We start from the raw sequence: 27,060 nt of genomic DNA, 5'->3' as shown, positions 1-27,060 counted from the left end.
GTTATGAAATGAAATAAATGTATAAAAATATTACGCCTGGTTTATTATTAATCAATTTTTTATGAACGTAAGATTAACATGTATCATGAGATATTAAAAACTAAAATGGTATATATGTTGATATGTGTGTTGCAGGAGTTGGAATATCTTTACTTTGAATTATTCATCAATGTAAAACGGGACTTACATGCATTTGAGGGACAATGCAAACAATATCATAACCCCATTCATGACACAGTGTCACCCACTATGAATGGATTTGACCGAAATACACCACCCCCCCCCCCACACACACATACACATCCTCCAAACGTATCATTATTTAAAAGCAAATGTCTGAAGCAATATTCAGTAATGTAATTATTTTTGTTATATATTCGGAGTGTTAGCTCAGTGGTTAACGCCGGTGTCTTCCAATCATAAGGTCCCCGGTTCGACTCACTCCCAGATTAATGTATATGTCGTCCAGTTACAGAGTTGTTGACAATTGACAATTCATAATCATGGACGTTAAATATGAATGTAAGAGACTGACTTCGGTCAGCTTGCGGCTTAGATAAGCCATTGAGGCTTCTTCGCGAGTTCCTGCTTGCAGGAGGATATAAAATACATATATATTCGGGGCATTCTCCAGACTGTATGGGGTACTGAAGCGGATATATATACCAATACAAAGAACGGTAGGGTCAACCTTGACTATATACATGAAGAGAGCGAAGAGTGAATTGGAGCGAGATGAGGGGAAGGGGCTGGGGCGGGGGTGGGGGGATATGACGTGGAGAGATAGAACACTTACAGCCACGCCTTTACATTCGTCATCATTGACTGGATAACAAGGATTGTATGCGTACATAAACACACTGCCCAATTCATCAGGCTTCATGTAGTCAAATCTGGAGAAAAAATTATTATTATTATTAAACTTTTAAGGGATATTTTATGTACGTATATTAATTTGCCTATAACTATACTCGGAAGGAAACCCTTAATCTTCATGGCAGTCGGCTTCAACGCACCGAGCAGACTACACCTCCTCCTTTCCCGGTTAAAATTCTGGATCCGCTCCTGATTACAACAAAGGTCATGCATTGGTATAGATAAACAGTGGTCAGTTTACACGACAATACAATGTTTGCCTGTTCCTAACAGAAATATCTTATCCTTTGCGCCAGTTTACCTACATGCACAAACACGATAAAATATTTTAAATGCATATAAGTTCCTTCCTTTGCCAAGTTTCGTGCACCAAATAACTTCCTCTTTCCCCCTCACCCCCCCCCCCCCCACACACACACACACGAGGAAACTCGCTAATAGCGTTGCTACATAACCCATGTATTGAGAGGACAATAACACTTGTGGAAGGGGAGGGGGTGTGGTATAACAAAAGTATCTGTAAATGGTTAGACATTGACCTATATAATTATATTGTTATAAACCACATGCATCCATTGCTTCATGTATAGCCTCCCCCAGGGGCGGATCCAGGATTTTGAGAAAGGGGGGCCGACATCCCGATGGTAGCACTTTAGTAATCTGCGTCCTGGGGGAGGGGTCTAGGGGAGGGGCCCCTCCCCCTTGGAAATTTTTGGTTCATTCATCAGGCTTCATGTAGTCAAATCTGGAGAAAAAATTATTATTATTATTAAACTTTTAAGGGATATTTTATGTACGTATATTAATTTGCCTATAACTATACTCGGAAGGAAACCCTTAATCTTCATGGCAGTCGGCTTCAACGCACCGAGCAGACTACACCTCCTCCTTTCCCGGTTAAAATTCTGGATCCGCTCCTGATTACAACAAAGGTCATGCATTGGTATAGATAAACAGTGGTCAGTTTACACGACAATACAATGTTTGCCTGTTCCTAACAGAAATATCATATCCTTTGCGCCAGTTTACCTACATGCACAAACACGATAAAATATTTTAAATGCATATAAGTTCCTTCCTTTGCCAAGTTTCGTGCACCAAATAACTTCCTCTTTCCCCCTCACCCCCCCCCCCCACACACACACACGAGGAAACTCGCTAATAGCGTTGCTACATAACCCATGTATTGAGAGGACAATAACACTTGTGGAAGGGGAGGGGGTGTGGTATAACAAAAGTATCTGTAAATGGTTAGACATTGACCTATATAATTATATTGTTATAAACCACATGCATCCATTGCTTCATGTATAGCCTCCCCCAGGGGCGGATCCAGGATTTTGAGAAAGGGGGGGCCGACATCCCGATGGTAGCACTTTAGTAATCTGCGTCCTGGGGGAGGGGTCTAGGGGAGGGGCCCCTCCCCCTTGGAAATTTTTGGTTAATTGTGAGTGCTTAGATGCAAAATGGTGAAACATTTCGCCAAAAACTAGAAAAACCAGAAACGTTGCAGACACGCTTTTTTGTGCACATATTTTTTCTCGATAGACACATATTTAAGAACGCTCAACAGTGCATGTACAATGCATACACTATTATTGCGTCGATTCGTTTTTTCTTTTGCGCGAAAATTATGACGCCAGATTCACCCCAAGAAAAAACATAAAACAAGATATGTTCAATGAGATAATTATGATATACTTATTAATGAAAGGGGGGTGTAGGCGGTTTTACACTATCTAACGCAACGTAGTCGCCAAGAACCTGAAGTATTTTTAAGGGAGGGCCCGATAATAAGCGGAAACGGATCACCGACCGAGAGAATTTGATTTGCCGACGGATCTGGAAGTGGTGACTGAAATGGGGGAGGGGTATAATGGGAGGGGGGTCCCACTCCCCTTTGGAAATTTTTTAGTTTTGAAACGTCCTTAGATGCAATCTGGTGCATATTTTAAGTCAAATTTGACTTGCCGACGGATCTGGAAGTGGTGACTGAAATGGGGGAGGGGTCTAATGGGAGGGGGTGTCGCCCTCCCCTTTGGAATTTTTTTAGTTTTGAAACGTCCTTAGATGCAATCTGGTGCATATTTTAAGTCAAATTTGATTTGCCGACGGATCTGGAAGTGGTGACTGAAATGGGGGAGGGGTCTAAGGGTAGGGGGTCTACCCCTCCCCTTTGGAAAATTTGTAGTTTTGAAACGTCCTTAGATGCAATCTGGTGCATATTTTAAGTCAAATTTGATTTGCCGACGGATCTGGAAGTGGTGACTGAAATGGGGGAGGGGTCTAAGGGGAGGGGGTGCCCCCCTCCCCTTTGGAAAATTTGTAGTTTTGAAACGTCCTTAGATGCAATCTGGTGCATATTTTAAGTCAAATTTGGCACCGTAGAATTTCCATTTCGATATTATTTTTATGGCAGTCGGCAGAAGAAGAATTAATTGGGACCAATTATCGAACTGTGTTTTCTCTTTCACCGATCGTTGAAATAGTGAAACTCCGTGATGAAAATGTTCAGAAAACTTTCCGGTAATGAGAAATAACAACATTCATTGATATACAAGCGAGAAACGTTAAAAATTGTGTACAATTCGTGAGCCGTGCCCTTAAGTTTTCCAAATAACTTCCTCTTTCCCCCTCACCCCCCCCACACACACACACACGAGGAAACTCGCTAATAGCGTTGCTACATAACCCATGTATTGAGAGGACAATAACACTTGTGGAAGGGGAGGGGGTGTGGTATAACAAAAGTATCTGTAAATGGTTAGACATTGACCTATATAATTATATTGTTATAAACCACATGCATCCATTGCTTCATGTATAGCCTCCCCCAGGGGCGGATCCAGGATTTTGAGAAAGGGGGGCCGACATCCCGATGGTAGCACTTTAGTAATCTGCGTCCTGGGGGAGGGGTCTAGGGGAGGGGCCCCTCCCCCTTGGAAATTTTTGGTTCATTCATCAGGCTTCATGTAGTCAAATCTGGAGAAAAAATTATTATTATTATTAAACTTTTAAGGGATATTTTATGTACGTATATTAATTTGCCTATAACTATACTCGGAAGGAAACCCTTAATCTTCATGGCAGTCGGCTTCAACGCACCGAGCAGACTACACCTCCTCCTTTCCCGGTTAAAATTCTGGATCCGCTCCTGATTACAACAAAGGTCATGCATTGGTATAGATAAACAGTGGTCAGTTTACACGACAATACAATGTTTGCCTGTTCCTAACAGAAATATCTTATCCTTTGCGCCAGTTTACCTACATGCACAAACACGATAAAATATTTTAAATGCATATAAGTTCCTTCCTTTGCCAAGTTTCGTGCACCAAATAACTTCCTCTTTCCCCCTCACCCCCCCCCACACACACACACGAGGAAACTCGCTAATAGCGTTGCTACATAACCCATGTATTGAGAGGACAATAACACTTGTGGAAGGGGAGGGGGTGTGGTATAACAAAAGTATCTGTAAATGGTTAGACATTGACCTATATAATTATATTGTTATAAACCACATGCATCCATTGCTTCATGTATAGCCTCCCCCAGGGGCGGATCCAGGATTTTGAGAAAGGGGGGCCGACATCCCGATGGTAGCACTTTAGTAATCTGCGTCCTGGGGGAGGGGTCTAGGGGAGGGGCCCCTCCCCCTTGGAAATTTTTGGTTAATTGTGAGTGCTTAGATGCAAAATGGTGAAACATTTCGCCAAAAACTAGAAAAACCAGAAACGTTGCAGACACGCTTTTTTGTGCACATATTTTTTCTCGATAGACACATATTTAAGAACGCTCAACAGTGCATGTACAATGCATACACTATTATTGCGTCGATTCGTTTTTTCTTTTGCGCGAAAATTATGACGCCAGATTCACCCCAAGAAAAAACATAAAACAAGATATGTTCAATGAGATAATTATGATATACTTATTAATGAAAGGGGGGTGTAGGCGGTTTTACACTATCTAACGCAACGTAGTCGCCAAGAACCTGAAGTATTTTTAAGGGAGGGCCCGATAATAAGCGGAAACGGATCACCGACCGAGAGAATTTGATTTGCCGACGGATCTGGAAGTGGTGACTGAAATGGGGGAGGGGTATAATGGGAGGGGGGTCCCACTCCCCTTTGGAAATTTTTTAGTTTTGAAACGTCCTTAGATGCAATCTGGTGCATATTTTAAGTCAAATTTGACTTGCCGACGGATCTGGAAGTGGTGACTGAAATGGGGGAGGGGTCTAATGGGAGGGGGTGTCGCCCTCCCCTTTGGAATTTTTTTAGTTTTGAAACGTCCTTAGATGCAATCTGGTGCATATTTTAAGTCAAATTTGATTTGCCGACGGATCTGGAAGTGGTGACTGAAATGGGGGAGGGGTCTAAGGGTAGGGGGTCTACCCCTCCCCTTTGGAAAATTTGTAGTTTTGAAACGTCCTTAGATGCAATCTGGTGCATATTTTAAGTCAAATTTGATTTGCCGACGGATCTGGAAGTGGTGACTGAAATGGGGGAGGGGTCTAAGGGGAGGGGGTGCCCCCCTCCCCTTTGGAAAATTTGTAGTTTTGAAACGTCCTTAGATGCAATCTGGTGCATATTTTAAGTCAAATTTGGCACCGTAGAATTTCCATTTCGATATTATTTTTATGGCAGTCGGCAGAAGAAGAATTAATTGGGACCAATTATCGAACTGTGTTTTCTCTTTCACCGATCGTTGAAATAGTGAAACTCCGTGATGAAAATGTTCAGAAAACTTTCCGGTAATGAGAAATAACAACATTCATTGATATACAAGCGAGAAACGTTAAAAATTGTGTACAATTCGTGAGCCGTGCCCTTAAGTTTTCCACGGAGAACGAATGACATCTGTTATGACGTCATTCTGAACAGAGGATAATAACAACACGTTGCACACGATAGCACGACTCATGGGCTACGGCCTATACGGAAGCCTTTAATTCCATTTCTTTCACTGAGTTGCCGGCGATTCTGGCACTCGCTTAGCTGAGCCTGGCTACAGTAGCTATACTGACGGCCGTGACATTATCAGTTATTTGCCGAGAGGTTTTTAACTTGCAGGCGTCGGGTGATTGGATTGGTGAATGAGTTTATCAGATGAAGAACTGGAAAATCGAAATAACCGATAAAGAAGCTCCGTTCTCCTTTTCTCTATTCAGCTTTCCTTCTTTCTTCCCCTTCCGCTCTCTTCACCTTTTCTCCTTTTGCCGACAGACCCAAAATTTGCCGACAGCGACCAAATTATTATATACACTACCCACCCCCCCCCCCCCGCTCGCTACGCCCCTGCACGCGGAATTATCCAAACTGTTTCCAAAAGAACCGATTCTAGCCTATACAAAAGGGCCAAAAATCTCAAAGGTTTACTTGTTAACTCAAGGTTTCATACTAACGAAAAATCAGCTGACTCTCAAGGTTCACACGAAGCTCTTTTAGATGCTCTTATAGCTGCACTATGAGTCCATAAAAACTCGTGCACAGAAAATAGATGCATTTTGAGAACGAGACGCCCAGGCCGAATATAAAATATTCAAAGGCTACTACTGATGAAGCTCCTCCTATAAAGTTTGAGAGCAGAAACCGGTCTAGTTGGTCATAAGAACCTACACTAGTCTCTCCTACTATTAACAGTACACTGAATTCACCTAATAGGTGCAATTATGTTTCACCACGAGGAGCATGCTATAAGTTCATGTTCCTTGGGCCCTCCCTTAAAAATACTTCAGGTTCTTGGCGACTACGTTGCGTTAGATAGTGTAAAACCGCCTACACCCCGTTTCATTCAGGTAATTATGATATACTTGCTAACTGTGCATTGATTTTCCCTGACAGTAATAGTCAGCACTATAGTACTGAGCCGTATCTAATTAATACGTGATGTCGCGTAGGCCTGGTAATTGCCTTAGTTTCAAATTTGGAATAAAAACGATCGCGTTTCAGGGAAGAGCAGCTGGATATATATTAGGCTTTTCTGTCACCAAGTTATGCCTATTAGGAATTTGAAGTACTCCCACATAAAAAAACGCAACTGATTTCCAAAAAGGGGGGGCCGGGGCCGGGTCGGCCCCCCCTGCATCCGCCCCTGTCCCCTATGCTACCCCTGTACAACCAGCACATAGCACATACCTACAGGCCTACATGCGATAATGTAAATCACTCCACATATACCGGTAACTCACGCAAAATAGTCTTTCTTTGCAATTTCGTGCAAATCAATATGTGAACCATCGTCGTAAACGCACTTGCAAGTTCCCTTCGTGGTGCATTCGCCGGTACCTTTACCGTTACATCCCGTTGTTATAGCAAAGAACAGGTACTGTGTGAACCACAGTAACCTACACACTTTTCCAATATCCATGTTTTTACAGGGCATAGTTCCATGGGTATATATTGACTGTATAATATATATCAGATATTTTGGGACAATTCTAGCATGCTATAGTATATCACTCCATATTAAGCTTGCAATTCACGGTTCATAGCACATGCACTTATTGACAATATGAACAGTTCGGAACCTTTAAATAGACTGAATTGGAAAATCGCATTACTCATACTGTCAATAAAAGAGTTGAGAAAGTGGGTCGCTCCAGTCATACTCGAGATGATTAGAGGGCGCTGTCATTTCGGCCCATTTAGAGTTCCGAGGAACTCTAGGCCAAATCAGAGCCGTATATACGGCTCTGGGCCCAAAGAGAGTTTCTTTACAGAAAGAAACTCTAGCTCCAATAAGAGTTACTTTGTATAACCTTTACTTTATATAACTTTATATATACTTAATTTAAGTGTTTAATTGTTTATATTTCTACTTGGTCACTAGCTGAGATAACAGCTGTTTTTCTAGCGTCCTTCACATGTTAAAATTTCTACTGTAATGTTAGTTTTGTATTAATCTTGTATAAACATATGAGAAATAAATTTGAAATTGAAAATGACATAGAAAAGGACCTCTAGTCCAATTTAGTTCCGCGATATTTGAGATGCTGATGTTATCTGACTGCAGATCAAAACGGTACCCTGCGTTGATCGCTATATAGTGGTATATGTGCAACTTTGTTCATAATTATTGAAGAAGAGATATTCTTGAAACTTATTTTCTATTGTGCAAGACAAACTACATATGTTTTATGCGCCTTATCTTCTGTTCCTATATCACTGTTTTCATTCGGCCAGACTACACAAGTGGAAACTTTATCTATAAATTAACCGTTTGTGTATGCAAGTTCATCCGCTTTGTTCGCATGCTAATGTGAAGGCCTTTACGCAATCAAAGAGTGTTAGCTCAGTGGTTAACGCCTGTGCCTTCCAATCATTAGCAGGCGCGTATCCAGGATTTTCAAACCCGGGGGGCGCGAACTACTATCTAAGCGGAGCGCCACCATCGGTTGGCGCGCAGCGTACAAGAAAATTTCTTATTTTGATACCCCCCAGATCACCGGAAACGGCACTTCTCGGGCTTGAAATGACCAACCAGATGTACACCTTTTGCCTGAGAACCAAGTATTTCCTAATTGTTTTTTTTTTCCATCCATAACCTTTTTGAAGGTTGTCAACCCGGCACACATCATATTCGACCTGATCGCATCTCCTGTGGGTCTTTGCTTTTGTATGTGATTCTACGTCGCGGCCCACAATACCCGTCAGCCCCACTTTTCAAGGTTTTAAGCCCCATATTTGTTCAGAATTAGAAAATTCACATTTCTCGTGAATAAAATTACTTCAAAACATACCCATAATGTTGTACAAAATTTCATCTATGGACAACCAATATAGAAAAACTTCCTTCAACCACTAAGAAACCGGCCAAAATTGCACGAGTAGAGGGAAGTGTGATGCAGAATGTTGGTCAAAAATTTTCGAAAATTCAGACACAGTTAATTTATTGGTGTACAAATATTAAAACCTCTTATAACGGCTATTATAAAACTTGGTTGAAGGAAATGAAAAAAATAGCAGATATTTCCGAAACCGAACACTACACACATAGGCGTAGGAGGCGCGGCGGCAGTGGCGGAGCTAGGGGTATTGGTCAGGAGGGGCGAGAATGGTCTGTAGGGGCGCTTTCGACACTATCTAAGCGGAGCACCACCACTGGTTGGCGCGTAGCGTACAGAAAATTTTTGAGTAAAGATACTCCCTAGATCGTCGGAAATGACCCTTTCTGGTCCTGGCTAATTTGCAGATAAACGAAGAATAAGGTGTCATCGCCAAATTACAGCAACAAAATGTGACAAATGTCAATAAGTAGATGAGAGCGCAATAAAAAAAGTGAATAATGTAGAATAAGTAAAAAGTGGTAAAGAGCTGACAAAGGCGCCAGCAGTCCATTTGAGTCCGTCGGGGGGGGGGGGCATCCGCCCCCCTGACCGTATGGACGCTCCGCCACTGCGCGGCGGGGTGCAGCCCCTAATTCGCCATTACTAATGTAAAAGAGAGTATTGACATAATTGGACCTCCATGCTTTTTATACATCTACATGAGACATGTCGTTGTTTACATTAGCATCCCACGGTATACTGCGCAATTTGAACGGACCGTACAGTACATGATGGCATGCGATGTAATAACCGGTGTTTGCTTATATGATATTGACATTACCCCGTTGAACGCGCGCCTCGCGCGCGAAAATTTTTGGTTATTTTTCCAGGCAAGTCGGACAGTTTTGAGGCTTTTCATCCTGGAACGCCATTTTCATGCTCACTGATATGATGTGATATCTGCTGTTTGCGTTACAAATTCGAACAGGCGCGTAGCGAGGAATTTGCCAAGGGAGGGGCGAAGCCTGTAGGCAAATTATCTAAGCGTAGCGCCACCATAGGTTGGCGCGAAGCGTACAAGAAAATTTTGGCCGAAAGTGTCTCCCAGATCGCTGGAAATGGCACTACCCAGGACCATTTGTTAGCGCGAAGCGTACAAGAAATTTTGGCCGAAAATGTCTCCCAGATCGCTGGAAATGACACTTCCCAGGCCTTGTAAGTTGCATCTAAGCACTTTCTATTTTGAAATTACTTAGCGATATCATTTAAAAAAATGCTGAAGGGGGGGGGGCGGGCGGTCGCCCCCATCTCAAAAATCGTCATGTTCCCCGACGACACGGTCGAGTTCGAGACCAGCCACAGTTGGTTTCATAGCACAATTCTACACACGCGTTATGATAGACCATATATAGATCATTAGTGAGAGAGGAAAATGGAAACGTCAAAAATGGAGTTGTCGGTGTAAGGGGTAGGGTGAGTCACACTTTTACGAAATCATTGATCCGTCACTGGCTACCATTCAGCGCTGTAATGATGTCACTGTTCCTCTTTCTCTTCCCGGTGTCTTCGAGTTTTTCTTTTACTCCCTCCTTTTCTCCTTTTTCTCTCTTTCTTCTTTTTCTTTTCCCTTCCTTCCTCTCCTCCTCCTCTTTTTTCCCTTCTTTTTTCCTTTTTTCTTCTCTTTTTTTTCTCTCCTCTTTTTCTTACCCGGGGGGCGCGCGCCCCCAACGCCCCCCCTGGATACGCACCTGATTAGGACCCCAGTTCGAGTCACTCCAAGATTAATGTATGTCGTCCAGTCACAGAGTTGATGGTAATTGACAATTCATACTCACAGACGTTAAATATGAACCTTAGCGGAGACTGCCAGTCTCCGCTGACTTCGGTCAGCTTGCGGCTTTGATAAGCCAATGAGGCTTCTTCGCGAGTTCCTGCTTGCAAGAAGATCTAAAATACATACATACATACAATACATAAAATCGTGTTTATTTGGTTCGGAGAAATTGTCAGCGGTATGAAAACAGTATAGATCATGTAGGAAAAGAAATATATAGATATTTACGGCTCTGCTATAGGACCGATATAACAGCGACGTCCATTGTTATGGTTACGCTGGGTAGCACCAAGATGCAATACATATATCCATATTAAAGGGATATTACGATGGCTGAAGTTGGTTGCTGAAATAATCACCAGGTGGAGGATATCAATTTCTTATTGGCAATATGAATTTCTATATGGAAACAGCTCGCAGATTGACGAATATTAACGAAACAATTCAACTGAGAATGGTTTTGTATTTTTTCGTTAATATTCTTTTAACACACTTTTTCATATAGAGGAGAAATATATTTCTACCCCCCCAAAAAATGCATTTTCTCAGTACAGAGAACAATTTTGACAACATTGCACATTTTGGACAATGTATACTCTTCAAAACTTGATTGACAACGTACATGACGAAGGGACACCCCCCCCCCCTCCCGCGATGCACCACAGAAAATACTTCTTTTTTTTTAAATGGCAAAAGAAAAATAAATGGCTATAATAAATTATACTCTATATGCTACTTATAGCATGGTATGATATGCTAATGATTACTTGATGCATGTAGTTATGTGCCAAACTTACTATAGTACTCTGAGTCCTATTCATGTAGTTTGTGCCGTTGCGGCGCCTTCAAATTTGGACATGTACTGCAGTATTGACAGGTATAGGCCAATTAAACGGACCAATTAAAATTTACCACACAAACATCATTCACGTTTAAAAGATAACATAAAGCAGCATCTTGTTCTTGATACAAGAATAAAAGAGGAACAATTTGAATTGAGTGTTGTTAATTAAACTGGTAATTTACGAATGTAGATAAAGTGATGGAAATAATAGCTCAATGTTGATACTTTCTTTTTTATTATTTTGCACCCCCGTTAACCAAGTACAAAATCGGCAGGGTCGGGGAAACAATCCTCTTACAACCCCTTCCCAGGACGGATGTCAGTCAACTTTTGTGAACCCCATCTCCCTCCTAAAATTCGAAATCTGGCTAAGGGCATGTAGCTATTAACTTGACCCTATGATGAACATTTGGTGTCAGTGTCAAGGTTGTCAAATTTCGAACTTTAATAATTTAAAAGAAACAGAGAAAACGTTAATCCTCTTGGGCAGTATGACATTATATTACAATAAGACAACCCACAGAGACACTTTTTAAAATATGATGTCTCCCATACGATGGTATCGATCTTGAACGCTTTCTTAACTCGATGGGGAGTGGTAAAAGTTATAAGCAGCATCACGTCTCGAATATTCTTTCAAGGATACTTAACCAGCGTAAATTGTACTCATTCTCAAAGTACTAGTGAGAATTGTTAGGTTTGCAAGTACTCAAGACTGAGAGATGGCCGGTTTGAGTGGTACAACTTTCAGGTTGGTGGTGTTATGGACTAGGCTTTTTGTGAAGTACTAATGGTGTTAGCAAAGAAATGCCATTACTTCCTTAAAATATCAAAGGAGAGGGACTTGTAAGGTAATGGCTTAGCCGCTGTTTCGGCGGATCTTCCAGGTTCCGACAAATAGTTCGGCCATTGTTCATTCCCCTTCCCCTTTCTTCTCTCATAGCATGGGCGGGAAATTCGCAGTCACCTTTAACTTGCGAGTCCCAGTGTAAATCGCATTTTTGGAGTTGAATAGATCTGATACTTATTGAATTATTGGGTCCGTAACTGGGAATGACCTTGAAATAAGCCCAAAATGTCTACATAATTGCAAATGGAAGAATTATAACTTGGAAGCCAAGCGATTTCTTTTAATGTGCAGAAGTAAACACAAAGAAAGAACATGATATAGGTAGGTTTACTTTTCTAAACAATTTTGACATAATTACATTCTTAGGAGTGTACCTCTGCCATCAGTGATCTGTCCTTTGTGTGGTGTCATCACTTAGGCGGTAGGAGAAATAATCCGAAGTACGGTCTTAGCTGCAATGTGCTGTCCGACCAATAATCCTTAGCGATCCAGCGTCTACATTCATTCATCTCGCGTCAAGAACCTAACTCAAAACACATGCGACAATGGCAGAAAAGTAAGTTTCGAATCCCGGGTTTTTGATCCAGTTTTGATCAGAAAAACAAGGATAAGTGCATAAAGAATAGTACCATAGGCTGCTTTTCTTATCTTTCCATATTTTATTTCTTAATTTGATTGTGGTATGTATAATTTAAAACCATTTCGCATTTCCCATCCATGCATTATTTGTACCATCAGTGCAATGTTAACGCTGCCTAGGCTAGTTGCATGAACCGCGTGACCACGTTCATAATTAACATTAGGCTCACTATCACATTTGTTATACACTGGGATAGGCGCTGATCTAGCCCATTAACTTGAGATAATACTTTAATCACGCTCAACCGTTAAGACCCACTACTTTGACTTTTTTTCATTGAATCGAATGCTTCAATGATAAGAAACACATTGTTTGTCCATATTACAGCGATAGGCTGTGGGCTAGACCTAACACTACAAGTACAAGCCCTATTTTAGTCAGGCACATGTTGATAGTCAGCAGGATAGTCAGGCACATGTTGATTTAGAAATGCATCAGGCTAAGTTAGGTCTAGCCTTTGCAGTTAACTACTAAATTGATCAAGTTCTGATAGTGTGAAGTAGCAGCTTACATTCCACAGAGTTGGACTGAGTTGGCCTCATGTGATTTTCATCTGCTTTTTGGTAAAAATCTCAGCAAACTGCGACATATGGCCTAGTTGATACTCATTAATCATGATCATTGTGACAAAGAAACCAGGATCTGATAGTGATTTTTGAGTTCAGTGCTGAATAGTATTGAAAAATTGATTTAGAAATAATAAGTGAAGGGTGAAAATTCAGAATCTGAACTGTTTGGTGAAATGTGTGAATCAAAATTGCAGTATGAGTACGTTTCTGTAACTAGTAAGCTGCCGTGTTGGACGAATCTAACTGTAATAGTAACTACCGACTTTGCAACCCGCATTATAGTCATTGTCGACTTTGCAATCTGCAGACCCCCTCGTAATTTGCAAGGTCAGTAAAAGTGTCTCCATAGTTTTCCCTTTTGGGAAACCAAAAGGGAAGGCCAGGCAACTAGTCACAGGAAAGGTTGATCTACTTACAATACTACAGTGGTTGAATTACTTGATACTTTGTCTGTTCTTAACTGCTTTTATCTTAAGAACAAGGATCGCAATATTTCTTCAATTTTGGCTAGACAAGAGTTTGGCAAAAGTCGTACAGTAGGCGTAGCGCAAGCGGTAGGAAGAACAAAAATCTTTTAAGCCTATTCTATTTGGTGTACAGTTACTTTGCATGTCCCTTAAGTTAGCCTCCTGTGTTATGCATACAGTATGTAGCTGCAATTATAGACACCATGTCTTATATGTTTGAAAGTCAAATTGTAAGGACTTTTTCGAATGCAATGTTAATCCACGCAACCTCAGCGAAGACGGTTAACGTTACTCTGTACACCATCCTAGAGTAAACTGCAATTTCTCTCTTCGTAATCTATACATTAAGTATATAATGTATTGACACAAAGATTTACTCATTGTGAAACATTTATTATTGACAGTAAGTAAAATCCCTGTTTGCAGCGAGTCCTGTGGTGTCAGAAATTGTTGAAATTTAACTCCAGTTACAATATCATGTCGAAACATTTCAATGTTTTGCAGAATTTCATCATCTCAAAAACCCATTATTCTAATCAGTATAATTAAACATTTTGGAAACAAACTTGCCAATTGCAAATATTAAAGAGCCTCATTATACATTTGATCTTGACAGTCTAAAGATTTTTTTGTTTAGGGGGGGGGGGGGGGGGCTACTATGGTGTACAGTAGTATATAATCACACAATCACAAGTACTTTTTATCCAACATTCTGGCTCAAATTTAAAATTACCACAACGTTAATGTGACACATACCCAGGCAAACATTTTGACTTCAGTATGCAAATATTAAAAAATAACGTCATCTACAATGTGAACAATTGTTGCTGGACTCTCCTGTACAGTAGGGTGAAAAGGCAAAGCATCTAGCCAGGCATATAACCTAATGCACAGTTATGAATGGGAGAGGGTCATTACTTCTGCAGTTACGGTACATGTGACCGATTTAGTGTTTTCATGTTGACCAAAAACAAAGAATGGACACCTTGTTTTGATTTGAATTTTTCATTGGTCGTACCTCTGCGAATGGGCCAAACAAAGTTTTTGGGGCAAAAAGTACTTTGTCTTGATTGTGTGATTATGTTCAACAAACAATAGACTTCTTGTACTTAATGTTTCACAACTACATACTAAATATGACATTGGTTCAAGATTCCCTTCTTGAGATATCGTGTTTACAAGGTTTTCACAATTTGACCCCTGGCATGACCCCAAATGACATTTGACCTCCAAGAAAAAAACACAATTAGGCTTTTATACTCAATGTGGTACTCCTACACACCAAATATGAGATTGCACCAATCTCCCCTTATTGAGAAATCTTGTTTACAAAGTTTTCACAATTGGACCCCTTGTGACCCCCAAATGACCTTTGATGTCCCCAGAAAACAATAGGCATCTTTTACTCAATGTGGTACTCCTACACACTAAATATGAGCTTAATCCAAGCTTCCCTTTTTGAGATATCGTTCTTAACAAGCAAGGCGTCACACACACACATACACACAATCATCCACCTGCATGACTACAAAGGTTACGATTTCATCAAAACCCCAAAATGGTGAAAATCTAATGTTAAAGGGTGTGAAGACTCACGCACAAAGAAACGTCTCATGCCGGTAATCTGACCTAGTTTTGAATGAATGTAACAGAAGTGTTAGACACCACCATTGATCCCAGAAGATACACACTCAGCTTGCTACCGTCGGTAATTAGACACTAGTGTACAGTCAATACATACAGCTACGGTCAATACCCACAACACAGTGTACATAGCAACGTGGACATCTCAGGTCTAGATAAAAGATAACAAGGTATCACGTTTCATTACTGTCTGCATTTTGTAGCGACAAGAAGAAAACGTTATTTGTAAGCAACGGAAAGTTAACTTTTTCAGAGCGCGGCACGCAGTTTGAGGCGAGTCTTCAATGCCTTTAAGTCATCAGTTTTTCAGTTTGTAGGAGAGCTGATGATCTAGGAGATTAAAAAACAAAATTAATTCATCATTGTGCTGTTTTAAAGCATTTAAACAAGAAGTCATCTTGCTTTCATCTTTTTTTTTCCTTTTTTTTGGGGGGGGAGGGCGGGTAAACATCATACACAAATTACAGCCCCTGTTTAAAAATTGTGTACGAACACATACTGGCATTTCCAGGATTCCAACACCAACAGCTGATAATGCTGTAGAGGGTGTGAACTTGAACCAATCTTAAGTCTGGAAAATCCCAATGAAGTAAGCTATACAACAAAAGGGGGAATTCTGTCAGGCTAAAAATAGTACAACGTTACTCAATGGTGATTTGCAGGCAGTCTACTGCACAGTGTCCCTACCCCAACTGTACAGTAGTTGCAATGAAGAATTAACATTTGTTGATAAGGCCAGCATGTTGGGTGCAATTGGCATGGTTCATGAGTGTCTGTCAGGGGAAGGGGGGGGGGTGAGGCAGGAAATAGGATAAAAGAGTAATATATGCTCATTTTGATAATACACTTAAGGATGAAAGGGTAGAGGACATGGGCAAAACGATGGGGGTTCGGTGAAATAATTATAGTATTAATTATAATAATAATAATAATTATAATAATAACCTAGGTGTCGATGCCTGTGTTCCTCATTGCCAACTACCAGACTTTCCCTGTAACATAAAGTGTGAATATGAGCTGCAATATGAAATAATAATCACCATAATGTCGGAAGTGCAGTACTGTATATGCTGAATGACAATGAATCTCTTTTCTCTTTTTTTTTTACAGAGGTGTACATCCTCCAGTTACCTGGGCTCAGAGAAAAGATTTGATTTTCATTACGATAGAAGTTTCCGATGTACAAAAGAGTCCGACTATTATACTCGAAGATCAAAAGTATGTAACAATGTCGGCCTGGACTGCAGTTCACATTATAATCCTAAAGCAGCCACATATACTGTACTGCATGAACTGGGAAAGCCAAATGGCTTGTACCCAAAACATTGGGTGGCTATCCACAGTTTTTGATCAATTTTGGGATGTTTTATCATATGAGAAGAAAATCATGTCTTTTTTTTTATATATTTGTTTTCTGAAAAGCCCACTTTGCTTTAACAGGCTGATGCTGGAACCCACATCCTCCCACTTGCTAGTTTTCATTGCTACTAATCTCACTGCCTTTTCATAGCGTTCTACTTTTTGGGGGGGGGCAGGGTAGGGGCAGTTCTGATTATCTCATGCATCAATATTTCGTCAGATAATATGAGGGTTGGGTTATTTTTTTGCTGAAATTAAGGGTCCAATAATTTTTAGTCAACTCTGTTCGAAATAACAGATTATCCAATGCTATTGACAGACAAGGCAAGTGCCTCGGGGTCCATAAGGTCAAGGAAGGGGCACCAATGATCGAGGGGGCCCCAACAGTGAAGTGGCCTAAGTGAACAATTTCTAGCAAGACATACTTTTACCGTCTCTCGATGTGTCCGGCCTGTATTGTACATTATGAAATGCCCAATTGGATGTGTATATAGTGCGCATAGACTGGAATCTGATGTGAGTGGAAACATTTGTAAGGTCGCAATACCTTTGAGTTAGCCACCATACCTTTTTTAACAATTTGTGGATGGCAATGTGTGGCCATGGTACCAACCAATTTGTCAGAAGCAAAATGTTGTTGTTTTCTCAATGCCCTTTTGGTGAAATTTTTTTTTAGCATGTACTGTGTACATAAAAGGTACCATTTTGGTGTATGACTATTTTAATGTGAACATAGTTCTGAAAGGACATTAAAATAATCGAAGATTTTCAACATAATTACCAAACCAATTGTAATCAGACGAATAATATTAATAACGTTACTTTGCTTTCACGTTTTTGTTTTCTAGATTAATCTTTAAGGGCAAAGGTGGTGTTGAAAATCTGACATATGAAGTGGAAATGGAATTTCACAGCGAAATTTCACAGCCTGTAAGTAACCCTTCATATTGTTTCTCTTTTTTTTTTTCCCTTTCTCTTTCTCTTTTATTTTTGTTATTATTTTGTTTAAATAGTTTTACAATAACATGGCAGTAACAATTTATATGTTATGTTAAGGGTACCTACAAAAAGGGTTAACCACTACAACAAGATATACTGCACTGAATCATAGAAAATATATGAAATATAAAAGTGAATATAATAAAAGGAAGATCTTTGGTTAAAGAACCATATTCTTAACACTGCGACCTCTTCTGTTTCAGACTACCATAATAGTTACAAATATATTCATGTCTTCTAGAAAAGTGTCTTGCAATAATCGGTGATTTAGAGCTTTATTTTCTCAGCAGAGCAACAGATTACAACAATAGAGATGAGCCGCAAAGCTCCTTTATTTATTTTATTTACATATTTTCTTTGTTAAAATATTCATTTTTTTTTTCTGATACAAAAATTATGATATCCTGATGCAATTGAAAAAGTTGAGGGTTCGCAGACATGCATCTGGATTTGAATAAATATTTCGTCTCTCTATTCTTAGTACTGTCACTTGCTTTCATCGTGAAACATCTTTAGAACACAGAACTTTTAAGATGGTAAACCTATCACCGAAATGCATCAAATTCCGTTTCAGTTTCAGCGTAATTAAATTATGAAGACATGTAGTCATCGTCAGTCTTATCCCAGGGGTTCCAATACATGGGTAGATGATTAAATTTTCCCTTTTTTCTTCCCCCCCCCCCCTCCTGCACCTTCTTCCCCCTACAGGAATCAAAGTTTAAAGTAAGACCACGAAACGTAGAGTTTGCATTGAAGAAGAAACAGCCTGGTAATTATTGGCCGAGACTGCTGAAAGATACCACGAAGGTGAGTTAAAAAAAAAAATTTACATATATATAGGTGCAAGATCCAGATTTCTATCTCAAAAATCCCATCGTCAAATTGTGGTAGTTTCGACTACAGAACAAGAAATGTGTTTTTTGTACGAGCTTGGTATTCAGAAATCTGCTTGATTCTCACTAATGTTGCACTCCCTGAATATCTTCTCAGACAACATGCTAAGAAACTGCCGAGAAAAGTGGAAACGCAAACACATTCAATCAGTTGCAAGGAACTTTGCCTGTGCAATGCTAGCCGTTGTTTGGCGGGTTGCCGTTTTGCCAGTTTCCTTTCTTGTTTTTTGTTTCATCTTTGCATATTAAACAGTGACGGCCGAAATTTGCTATCACATTTTATTTTATATTCGTAGTGTCATACTCTCCCTGCTGCACGTGTTAATTTATCATAGTGTCATTATGCTGGTTATGGTAGCTTTGTCTTCTTTATCCTACCATTTTCCTTTTACTTAATAATGAACACTGCCCTCTTTGCAATTTCACTACCCAACTGTATTAAAAGTTTCACCTTTTTTCCACGGCCTATAAATGAAATTTTCACTTTAAAGTGGGCCAGTGGACTTTAAAAGAACCAGTCTGACGGGATAATTTGCACAGGATAGCGGAATCATGTTCGTGAAGCCCGCATCAACATATCTCTCAATTTTCTCTTGACGTTTTTCTCAAATCTTTGTAGCAACATTGGTTAAAAGTCGACTTTCAGAGATGGAGGGATGAAGATGACGAAGAGGATGAAGAAGACCCCAGAGAGTTAGATCAGGTAAACTCCCATCCTCCGTCCTGAATTCTATATATGTCTCCATCTAATATTATGAGAGGCAGGTCTCGTGAATGAGAGATAAAAAACTGCTTGCCGTTGACCTGTCAGTCCGTCATGTTTTGAACTGTTATGCGTGGTGATCTGAGAATTCGATTATAACTCGTTCTCTATTGACGACTTTCAAGACAAAATTGTTAACCATCATAGTGTTCCTCCTGTTGTAATGGTAACAGGAAACAATGGTGAAACAACTACATAATTTACATAAATTTAAATTTACAGGCCAGAGCTTTGACAGGGGGTGGGGGAGGTGGGGAGGGGGAGCGGAGATTGTTACTTTGCACATAGTAGAGGCTGATACTCTAGGCTCGATTTCCAGTGAGTTTGCTTTGGTGGGACAAGTAAAGGGAGACAATGGGCTTCATAGAATCCCCATGACTGTGCTACTGCCTTAAAGAGGCCATGACACGAAAAATCCAACTCATCGAGAGTAACTTCCTCTGAATCTATGAGAAAATCTATTTTCAAAACTATCCTCAACACCTTGAAAACCTCAAGGACTAATTAGTAATTAACGTTTTAATATTCGCATCCGAAAATAGATATCTGAGAATGCGATTTCAATGATGACGTCATGTTAGGAACAAAAGTGCAAAGCCCATGCATGTATCGGATGCGCGACGATCATACCGTTCCATATACACGCACATTTACACTGAGAGAACAACCACTGTATTACGCTATATCGTTAGAAATTTCAAGTTTGTTTTACAACTGTTGTAAACTATCCGAGAGAAATGCCGGTCCGTTGTGTTGTTGGGGGCTGCATAAATATCATAACCCATGCAATTAGCCTTCATCCATGGCTGAAGGACGAAAAACACACGGCGATTATGACCAAGTTCGTGCACAACACCAGCGCCGATTTCACTGGGCCTAGCCAGTATGCAGCTCCGAATGAAGCGAACACTTCACGGAAGCATACTACGATCCCTCCTTTTTGTTATGATATAAAACAAATGGACTTTAACGTTCGACATAAAAGAGTCATTCTTCTGTCAAGTAATCCACAAAAAACTACTCTGAAGACCAGATCGGGGAACAGGAAACCTCCAATGGGGCAAGTGGCGATCCTTAGGAGGTAGCGCGCCGAGCCCTAGTAGTACTATAGTATTAGCGTTACTACACTGAAGTCGCAATAGACGAAGAGATTTTACTGTATCATCTAAATTAACACCCCCTTCATTGCTGTATTGTATACTAATAAGCTATGAGGTTAGCTTCAGAAGCGATGGGTTACATCTTCTTGTGAACAAATCTCAGTGCCCCAATTTATTTCTGGAATATGCTGGATCAGTTAGTTATAGCAATGATTTCTTATTCCTATTCCAGGAAAACCATTTTTTATGTTGTGGAGGGAGTGGGGGTATTGGGGATGGGTCAAAATAGGTATGTAAAAAGATTTTATTCCAAAGGGTGTTTAATTAAATCTCAAAGCGATTTATTTTAAAGTCACAGAGCCAAAAATTCACACAACATAGTTCAAGTGTTAAATCATTGAACAAAATTTATTCAATATCAGTTCTAGACAGTCATTCTGGGCAATCTGAAATTACATTAACAACAATCATTGTATTATATGACATAAAAGTAAAACTGTACTTTCCATAAACATTATCATTCTTAAATTACACTAATGTAATTTGTGACATCAAAGGAGGTTAAAAGAAAACAACTTACATGAATTTTTTTGCTTTAAGCCTACAAAGCAGTTGCATGTCCATCGCTAACAATCGTTGTTGTGACAAATTAATTAGAATAATCCAGAAGCAAATACAATAAAGGGTTATTTAAACCAAGAAACACTGCACGAAGTAACTCACATGCAAAAATGTTACCCAAGCACGACGACACGTACAACACAGATGGGCAATGTGAAACACAGCATCACACGCATTAAAACAATCGAAGACCAATAACAGGGTGTACTGCTGAGTTTTTGAAGAAAGACTACAAAACAAACCAACTGCTGCTGAAGAAACAAAGTCTAAACATTCAAGAGTTCTGCTGCCTCCATTGGTCTTTATTATGACTTTTCTGTCAAATATCATTGATGATATGGATATTTTGGCTTCCAGATTAAAGATACGAATCAAACGTCTGGGAGGTAAATGCCCCTAGAAAGGTCAATGCCCGTTCCTTTATGCACATATTATATGACATCACGGTCACGCCAATACTTGTGTCCAAATGCTTCAAAACATGCCTTTTCTTTCATTGTTGATGTTGGGTCTGGAAAATAACCTTTTCATCCTGAATTAAAAGTCTTGAATTTCAATATATCAACACTGAGGGAACCCTGACGGATTGATAATCCAACACAATCGTAGTTTAGAAAAGGTGTTTCTGGAGGAATTTCTCAACCAAGGCTTCCTATACAATGAGTTTTCTCCTGGCAACTTGAATCCAGTCTAAAGTAATGACCATTGGCTGGAAAATCACTTCTGATCCTTTGGACTGCACATGATGGTAGCAAAACCCTGACGTGTCTTGCTAGGAACCCCAAGTATCATTGAACCTGTTGACCGTAGGCTATGTATCTGTACTGCCTGGGAAAAAATTTATGAAAGTTCAAAATGTATTAATGTTGGCCCATGATGTCCACAATAACAAGCAGGCATACAATGTACAGTTATGGTTACATTTGTTGTGATTCATTTTACACCTTCCATGTATCATGAAACATTCTTTTGTTTCAGAAAACTGATTTGCAAAACTCCAGGCCAAAGTACTAGCCAAGTAATAATGAGTATGAAATAACACATATGCCTACTTAGCATGGCTGCATAATGCAACTTACATCCCCGAGCCAAACTTTCAGTATGCAACCAACCCTACTAGTACTACACACTCTACATATGGGTTGTAAGTTACCGTAACACAACGCACAATACGGTTTAGGGTGTTCCGCGAATTCCAACAACACATGCACAAAATGGACTGGATTTTGTTTTAAATGCTTCGTTAATAAATTCTTACCACGTTGTATGTTCCTTGCAATGGTTTCGAACTGATTTCTTCTTCGATATGTTGTGGAGCTTCAATTTCGGCTCGTTTAACAGGCTCGAACTGATACGGTTCTAACACCTCCGCTCCACCCTCAACGTTCGGTTCAATATTGGAATGATCATCGCCTTCACTCTCTGCTTCGAATATGAGAAAGGGCACTCTAATTATAGCCCAATTTCACTGCCTGGTGAAGAACCATTATCACTTTGAACTTCGCTTGCCGCAATTGGTTCTGGATCCGCCATTTTACATGAAATTTTGATTTGATATCGCACTTGTGATCGGTGTTCTGTTTAGTAACTACTAGTGGTATGTGTACTTGTCTACTGTGTACGTGAATGGGATGTTCGGAGGATCGTAAAGCAGCGACAACAAATGTGTTCAAAACGTGACGTCACATGACGTCATGCGAATCGGAAAATTTTCGAGTAAACAAAGTTTCAAACGCCGAAAAGGGTAAATTCATTCTCAATTTTCGACTTGAAAAATCAAGTTTTAAACTGGCAGATTGGTTGATACATGTTCTAGAGAACATCCTTTGATGGATCCCAAAAATATAGGACTTTGAAATTTTCGTGTCATGGCCACTTTAAAAGAATAGTTCAGGTCAAAATTTTGACCTGGACTATTCTTATAAACCATCCAAAATGAGACACAACATCATGACAAGATGTGTGATGGTATCGTAGCGGATGAGTTCTCCAAGAACGAAAACCGTACTCTGTGGCAGTTCTGACGTATGACTCTTCGTGGTTTAACTCCGAAATGTATTAAATTGCTTTTTCAAAGTTTTAAAAATGTGATACAAGTCTGTTATATAAAAGTATTGCAAGATGAGACGTCTTTAATATCGATACGAGGTTTTCATGTGACATCACACATGGATACGTGAAAGACGAACATGGAGTCAGAAATTGGTGCTTTCGAACCATTCAGTTTTTTCTTTCGTTGATCTCTGTATTTCAATCTGTAATTCCGTGAGTTTATCTTTCGGTTCTGTAGATGCTGAAGGACATGGGTGGAATCAACGACGGTTTACCGGATATGAACGACATCAACAATGAGGAGTCATCTGATAGCGATGATGATGGTAAGAGTCGACCTTTGAATATTCATGATTATTCAGTCCTGTGAGGGACCTGTGAGATAAATTTTCAGTTGGGTGCTGTCAAGCTGCTGCCATGTGAAGGGATTCGTCTCTTTGTTTGACGGGGTATCGTCGACAAGGGTAAATAAATATTGCGATGGGCCTCAGCGACGTCATTCGGCAGATATGTCTGCGCTTTATAAACCCTTGATATTATATTAGGCATTATTATCGTTTTAAATATTAGGGTAAGGGTCATTCCATCTCCTACCAGTCTCCTCATCTCATTGTCATCTTCGTCATCTTTCTTTTTCCAGACATGCCTGATTTAGAAGAAGACAAAGGCACGACGGAGGAAGCTAAAGACTCCTAATGATTCCAAACGACCGACAGAGTGTTTTCGGGGGTTCTTTTTCCCTGCGATTACGTCGACTCGGCGAGGTCATCGCACTCCTCCTTTGGGATCGCCAAAAATACACAAGTCGGACAGAATTCTACCTGACTAAATAGGGATGCTTTCCTAGAGAGGCAGGTTTTACTACAACTTAATAGTTAAGCAATTGTAATTATTTTATTTCTCCACCATGGAACACAACCTATCTTGAAGGGTTAGGATGTCGTTCATCAAATCAGTTCCAGTAGACAATAAAAGAAATTTCCTCCTCCCTTGCGGTATATGCAAGAAAAATATTGTAGATGCAGCATAGTAGAGAACCTTTCTCATTTTTTTCTCAGTTAAACATTTGTAAGCAATGACAGATTATTATCATTTATGAAGAAATGTCGGCAAGTAAACAGACAAAATCAATTTTTTGAGTTTTCATTCATGGCATTTAGGATGTTAAATGCAAAAAGCCATTTCATGAGAATATGCAAAATGCTATCTTTTCAATAAACCAATCCACGCCTCAGAGCCATTCGGGGTAAGGGTGGATTGGCCTACCAGCGTAATCGGCTAAGAAACCGTTGTGCCATCCGGTCCGACTTTGGTCCTAGGTCTAGGTGTGGAAGCTGCCCATCTACTCTTTATTCGTAAAATGCTGCTAGTTTTTGTCAAAGGCATGAAATGTACCAATGATTTCAAGTGCCCCCAGTCTGCCCACTGATTCAAGGGTCAGAGAAGGGTGGGATTAATTCATCACTTTTAAGTCGTAATTTTTTTTTATCCTTCTACAAATTTGTGAGAGTGCTCCAGCGATCATATCTGAACAAGTGTTGCAATTGTAAACGAAGTAACCTACCCTGTAAAAAGCAGATGAGGACTGTTTTAAGTTCATCTTTGAAATTGAAATTATGACTTCTCCAATATTATTTGCAAAGGGGGATATGATTTTTGCCTTAAAAAGATATTACACTAGGTCTGCAGTCACATCACACATATATGCCTATTAGACAGTACTGGTTTGGCAAAGTTCATAGCGAATGAAGCCACTCTTGGAGGATTAAACAGTGTTAGGATGTTAGGAAGAACTCTGAAAGTGTAAAACTGATGGATTCACGAGAGAGGAGTATATCTTAAGGTTCCCCCCCATGTTGAGATTCATAACTAAACAGATGTTTTGATAACGTGGAATTTCGAAAGCACCATGTCATATACCAACAGTAGTTACCACACAGATGGTTTTAATAACGTTTCATATCTTTCATAACTTTGTAGATTCAAAGGAATGACATTTAACTGTGAGGATGTTTTCACACTTTCCAATCATACCACAGTACATGTACACCCAGAAGCTTTGAAGCTAGACCAGTATTGAAGTGCAAATCATTTTTAACAGGACAACAAGACATATTTTATCCTCACAAACAAACACACACACACACACACACATAAAGATATGTGTTTTAAACTTTATTTAAGAAGTACCTTGCCCATCGGAAATGTTGTCATTCCCAAAACTATGGGCTTAAAATATGAAAAATAAAAAACCCATGAAAAGCATGTATTCATACTAAGGATATTGTAGTTTAACATTGGTCTGGATTTGGCAAAATTGAGTTGAGAGTCCCTCTGTTACAAGCTGTGTTAGGTGTTACCTCTTTCTTTTTTTTAAATTTCACAAAATACTGAAGCAGGTTTGTATAATGTATTATGGTTTCCATTTGTAGGATGCTATGTGAATTGAACTGCAACCGTCACCCAGAACTGTACAATGTTGGGGAAGGGGGGGGGAGGACCTTTTTATGTATTGGTGCCATTCTCTTGACACAAATCACATTGGATTGTTTTATGTTTCAAAAGGGAAACCCTCTTCATCCATCTTCATCCCTCTTCATCTTCAGTAAATACAAAAACAATCGAGTTTGACATGCTGCATTCTGTAAATGTTTCTTGTTTTTAATTTTGCACTTTGTATAATGCATTCCTCCCCCCCCTCCCCCACCCTGCCACCACCACGAATCCTCCACCTACCCTGCATCGCTTTCCCTCTGATTAGTTATAACATTTGAGGATACTAAATATAAACTTTAAAGATGCAAAGAATGGATATCAAGTTTGCTCTGAAGATCACTGTTTCAAAATTTTTGTTGATCAGAGAGGTAGATATACGTTTGCCATGTTCTCTTGAATTTTCACATTAAATTCTGGCTTTTGGTGTGTTTTGTGCACCGCAGTTAATTAGTGGTAATAACTTTAAAAGTCTCTGGATGGATTTTGTAATTTCCAACACAAGGCCAAACTTCTCTGCTTCTTTTTATTGTTTTATTGCTATTTTTTATATTGTTTGGCCTTTGTATTATTGCACGTTCTTGACATTCCGTCAAGGTATATAATTACAGCAGTTTTTTTGCAAACATTGAGGCCATGTCCTTCACATAGTCTCTGTATAGTGCGTTAAATCTAGATATGGTTTTCCATAAACAGACTGTTTTTGCCTGTGGAAAATAGCCGTATAAACTTGGAAAATAATATTCACTTCTATCCCTGCTCATTTAGCTCAGAAGATTTTACCAATCTATAAGTTAGTTCAGACTATATTCTTTTCTGCCAATACTCAGCATATCATATCATTAGAATGTCGGATTCATAATGTGTTCAACTTTCTCTTCCCTTTTGTTACCTTTTTAATAAAGAATCTTCGTGTCACTAACTGGGTTTTTTGGTCTTCAAATGATGCAATTGGTTTGTACTGTGGCAATGTCTATACTCTGTACTGCGCAGCCTGGTACTGTCTTAAACCACTGATTTACTCCCTCTCACCACCACCCCCCCCCCCACCCACCCCATCCCTCCACACCATCATGCAACCCCTTCCCAGCTTGTTACCTTCAAGCTTGTTTACAGAAAAGGATGCACAAATTGTGTTACTATAGTTACCAACTCTGTGTATTTCAATTTTTTTCTCATTCATCTTCATCCTAATTTGAATCATGGATTTGGTGGGGTTGGGTTTTCATTTGAATGATACTGAAAGTCAGAAGGCTTTGTACAATACAATACTTCAAATCAA

The 27,060-nt window shown here is 39.7% G+C and overlaps 2 protein-coding genes and 1 long non-coding RNA gene across 3 annotated transcripts in view; 1 reads left to right on the top strand and 2 right to left on the bottom strand.

Annotated features, from left to right (window-relative positions):
* LOC139958868 (uncharacterized) overlaps positions 1-7,464 on the bottom strand; it is a 16,389-nt gene extending 8,925 nt beyond the window's left edge. Inside the window, exons 1-2 of the mRNA XM_071956269.1 lie at positions 7,073-7,464; positions 797-893 (exon numbers count right to left, since the gene is read on the bottom strand). Coding sequence (XP_071812370.1) covers positions 797-893; positions 7,073-7,266 — 291 coding nt within the window. The 5' untranslated portion in view covers positions 7,267-7,464. The remainder of the gene's footprint in view (positions 1-796; positions 894-7,072) is intronic.
* Positions 7,465-12,575: 5,111 nt separating this feature from the next.
* On the top strand, positions 12,576-27,060 carry LOC139958555 (prostaglandin E synthase 3-like). The gene is made up of 7 exons (XM_071955689.1): positions 12,576-12,734; positions 16,609-16,716; positions 17,706-17,787; positions 18,565-18,663; positions 19,369-19,452; positions 23,524-23,611; positions 23,926-27,060. The coding sequence occupies exons 1-7, from the start codon at positions 12,724-12,726 to the stop codon at positions 23,979-23,981; spliced, it is 528 nt and encodes a 175-aa protein (XP_071811790.1). The 5' UTR covers positions 12,576-12,723; the 3' UTR covers positions 23,982-27,060.
* LOC139958556 (uncharacterized) lies at positions 20,998-23,122 on the bottom strand. The gene is made up of 2 exons (XR_011789826.1): positions 22,492-23,122; positions 20,998-22,061 (listed from the first exon to the last, which is right to left on the bottom strand). It is a non-coding gene; the product is annotated as an uncharacterized lncRNA (long non-coding RNA).

Source organism: Apostichopus japonicus, chromosome 18, assembly GCF_037975245.1.
Source record: "Apostichopus japonicus isolate 1M-3 chromosome 18, ASM3797524v1, whole genome shotgun sequence".
In the NCBI taxonomy this organism is placed as follows: domain Eukaryota; kingdom Metazoa; phylum Echinodermata; class Holothuroidea; order Aspidochirotida; family Stichopodidae; genus Apostichopus; species Apostichopus japonicus.
Note: the sequence above shows the minus strand (reverse complement) of the source record. Positions and strands in the feature narration are given on the sequence as shown.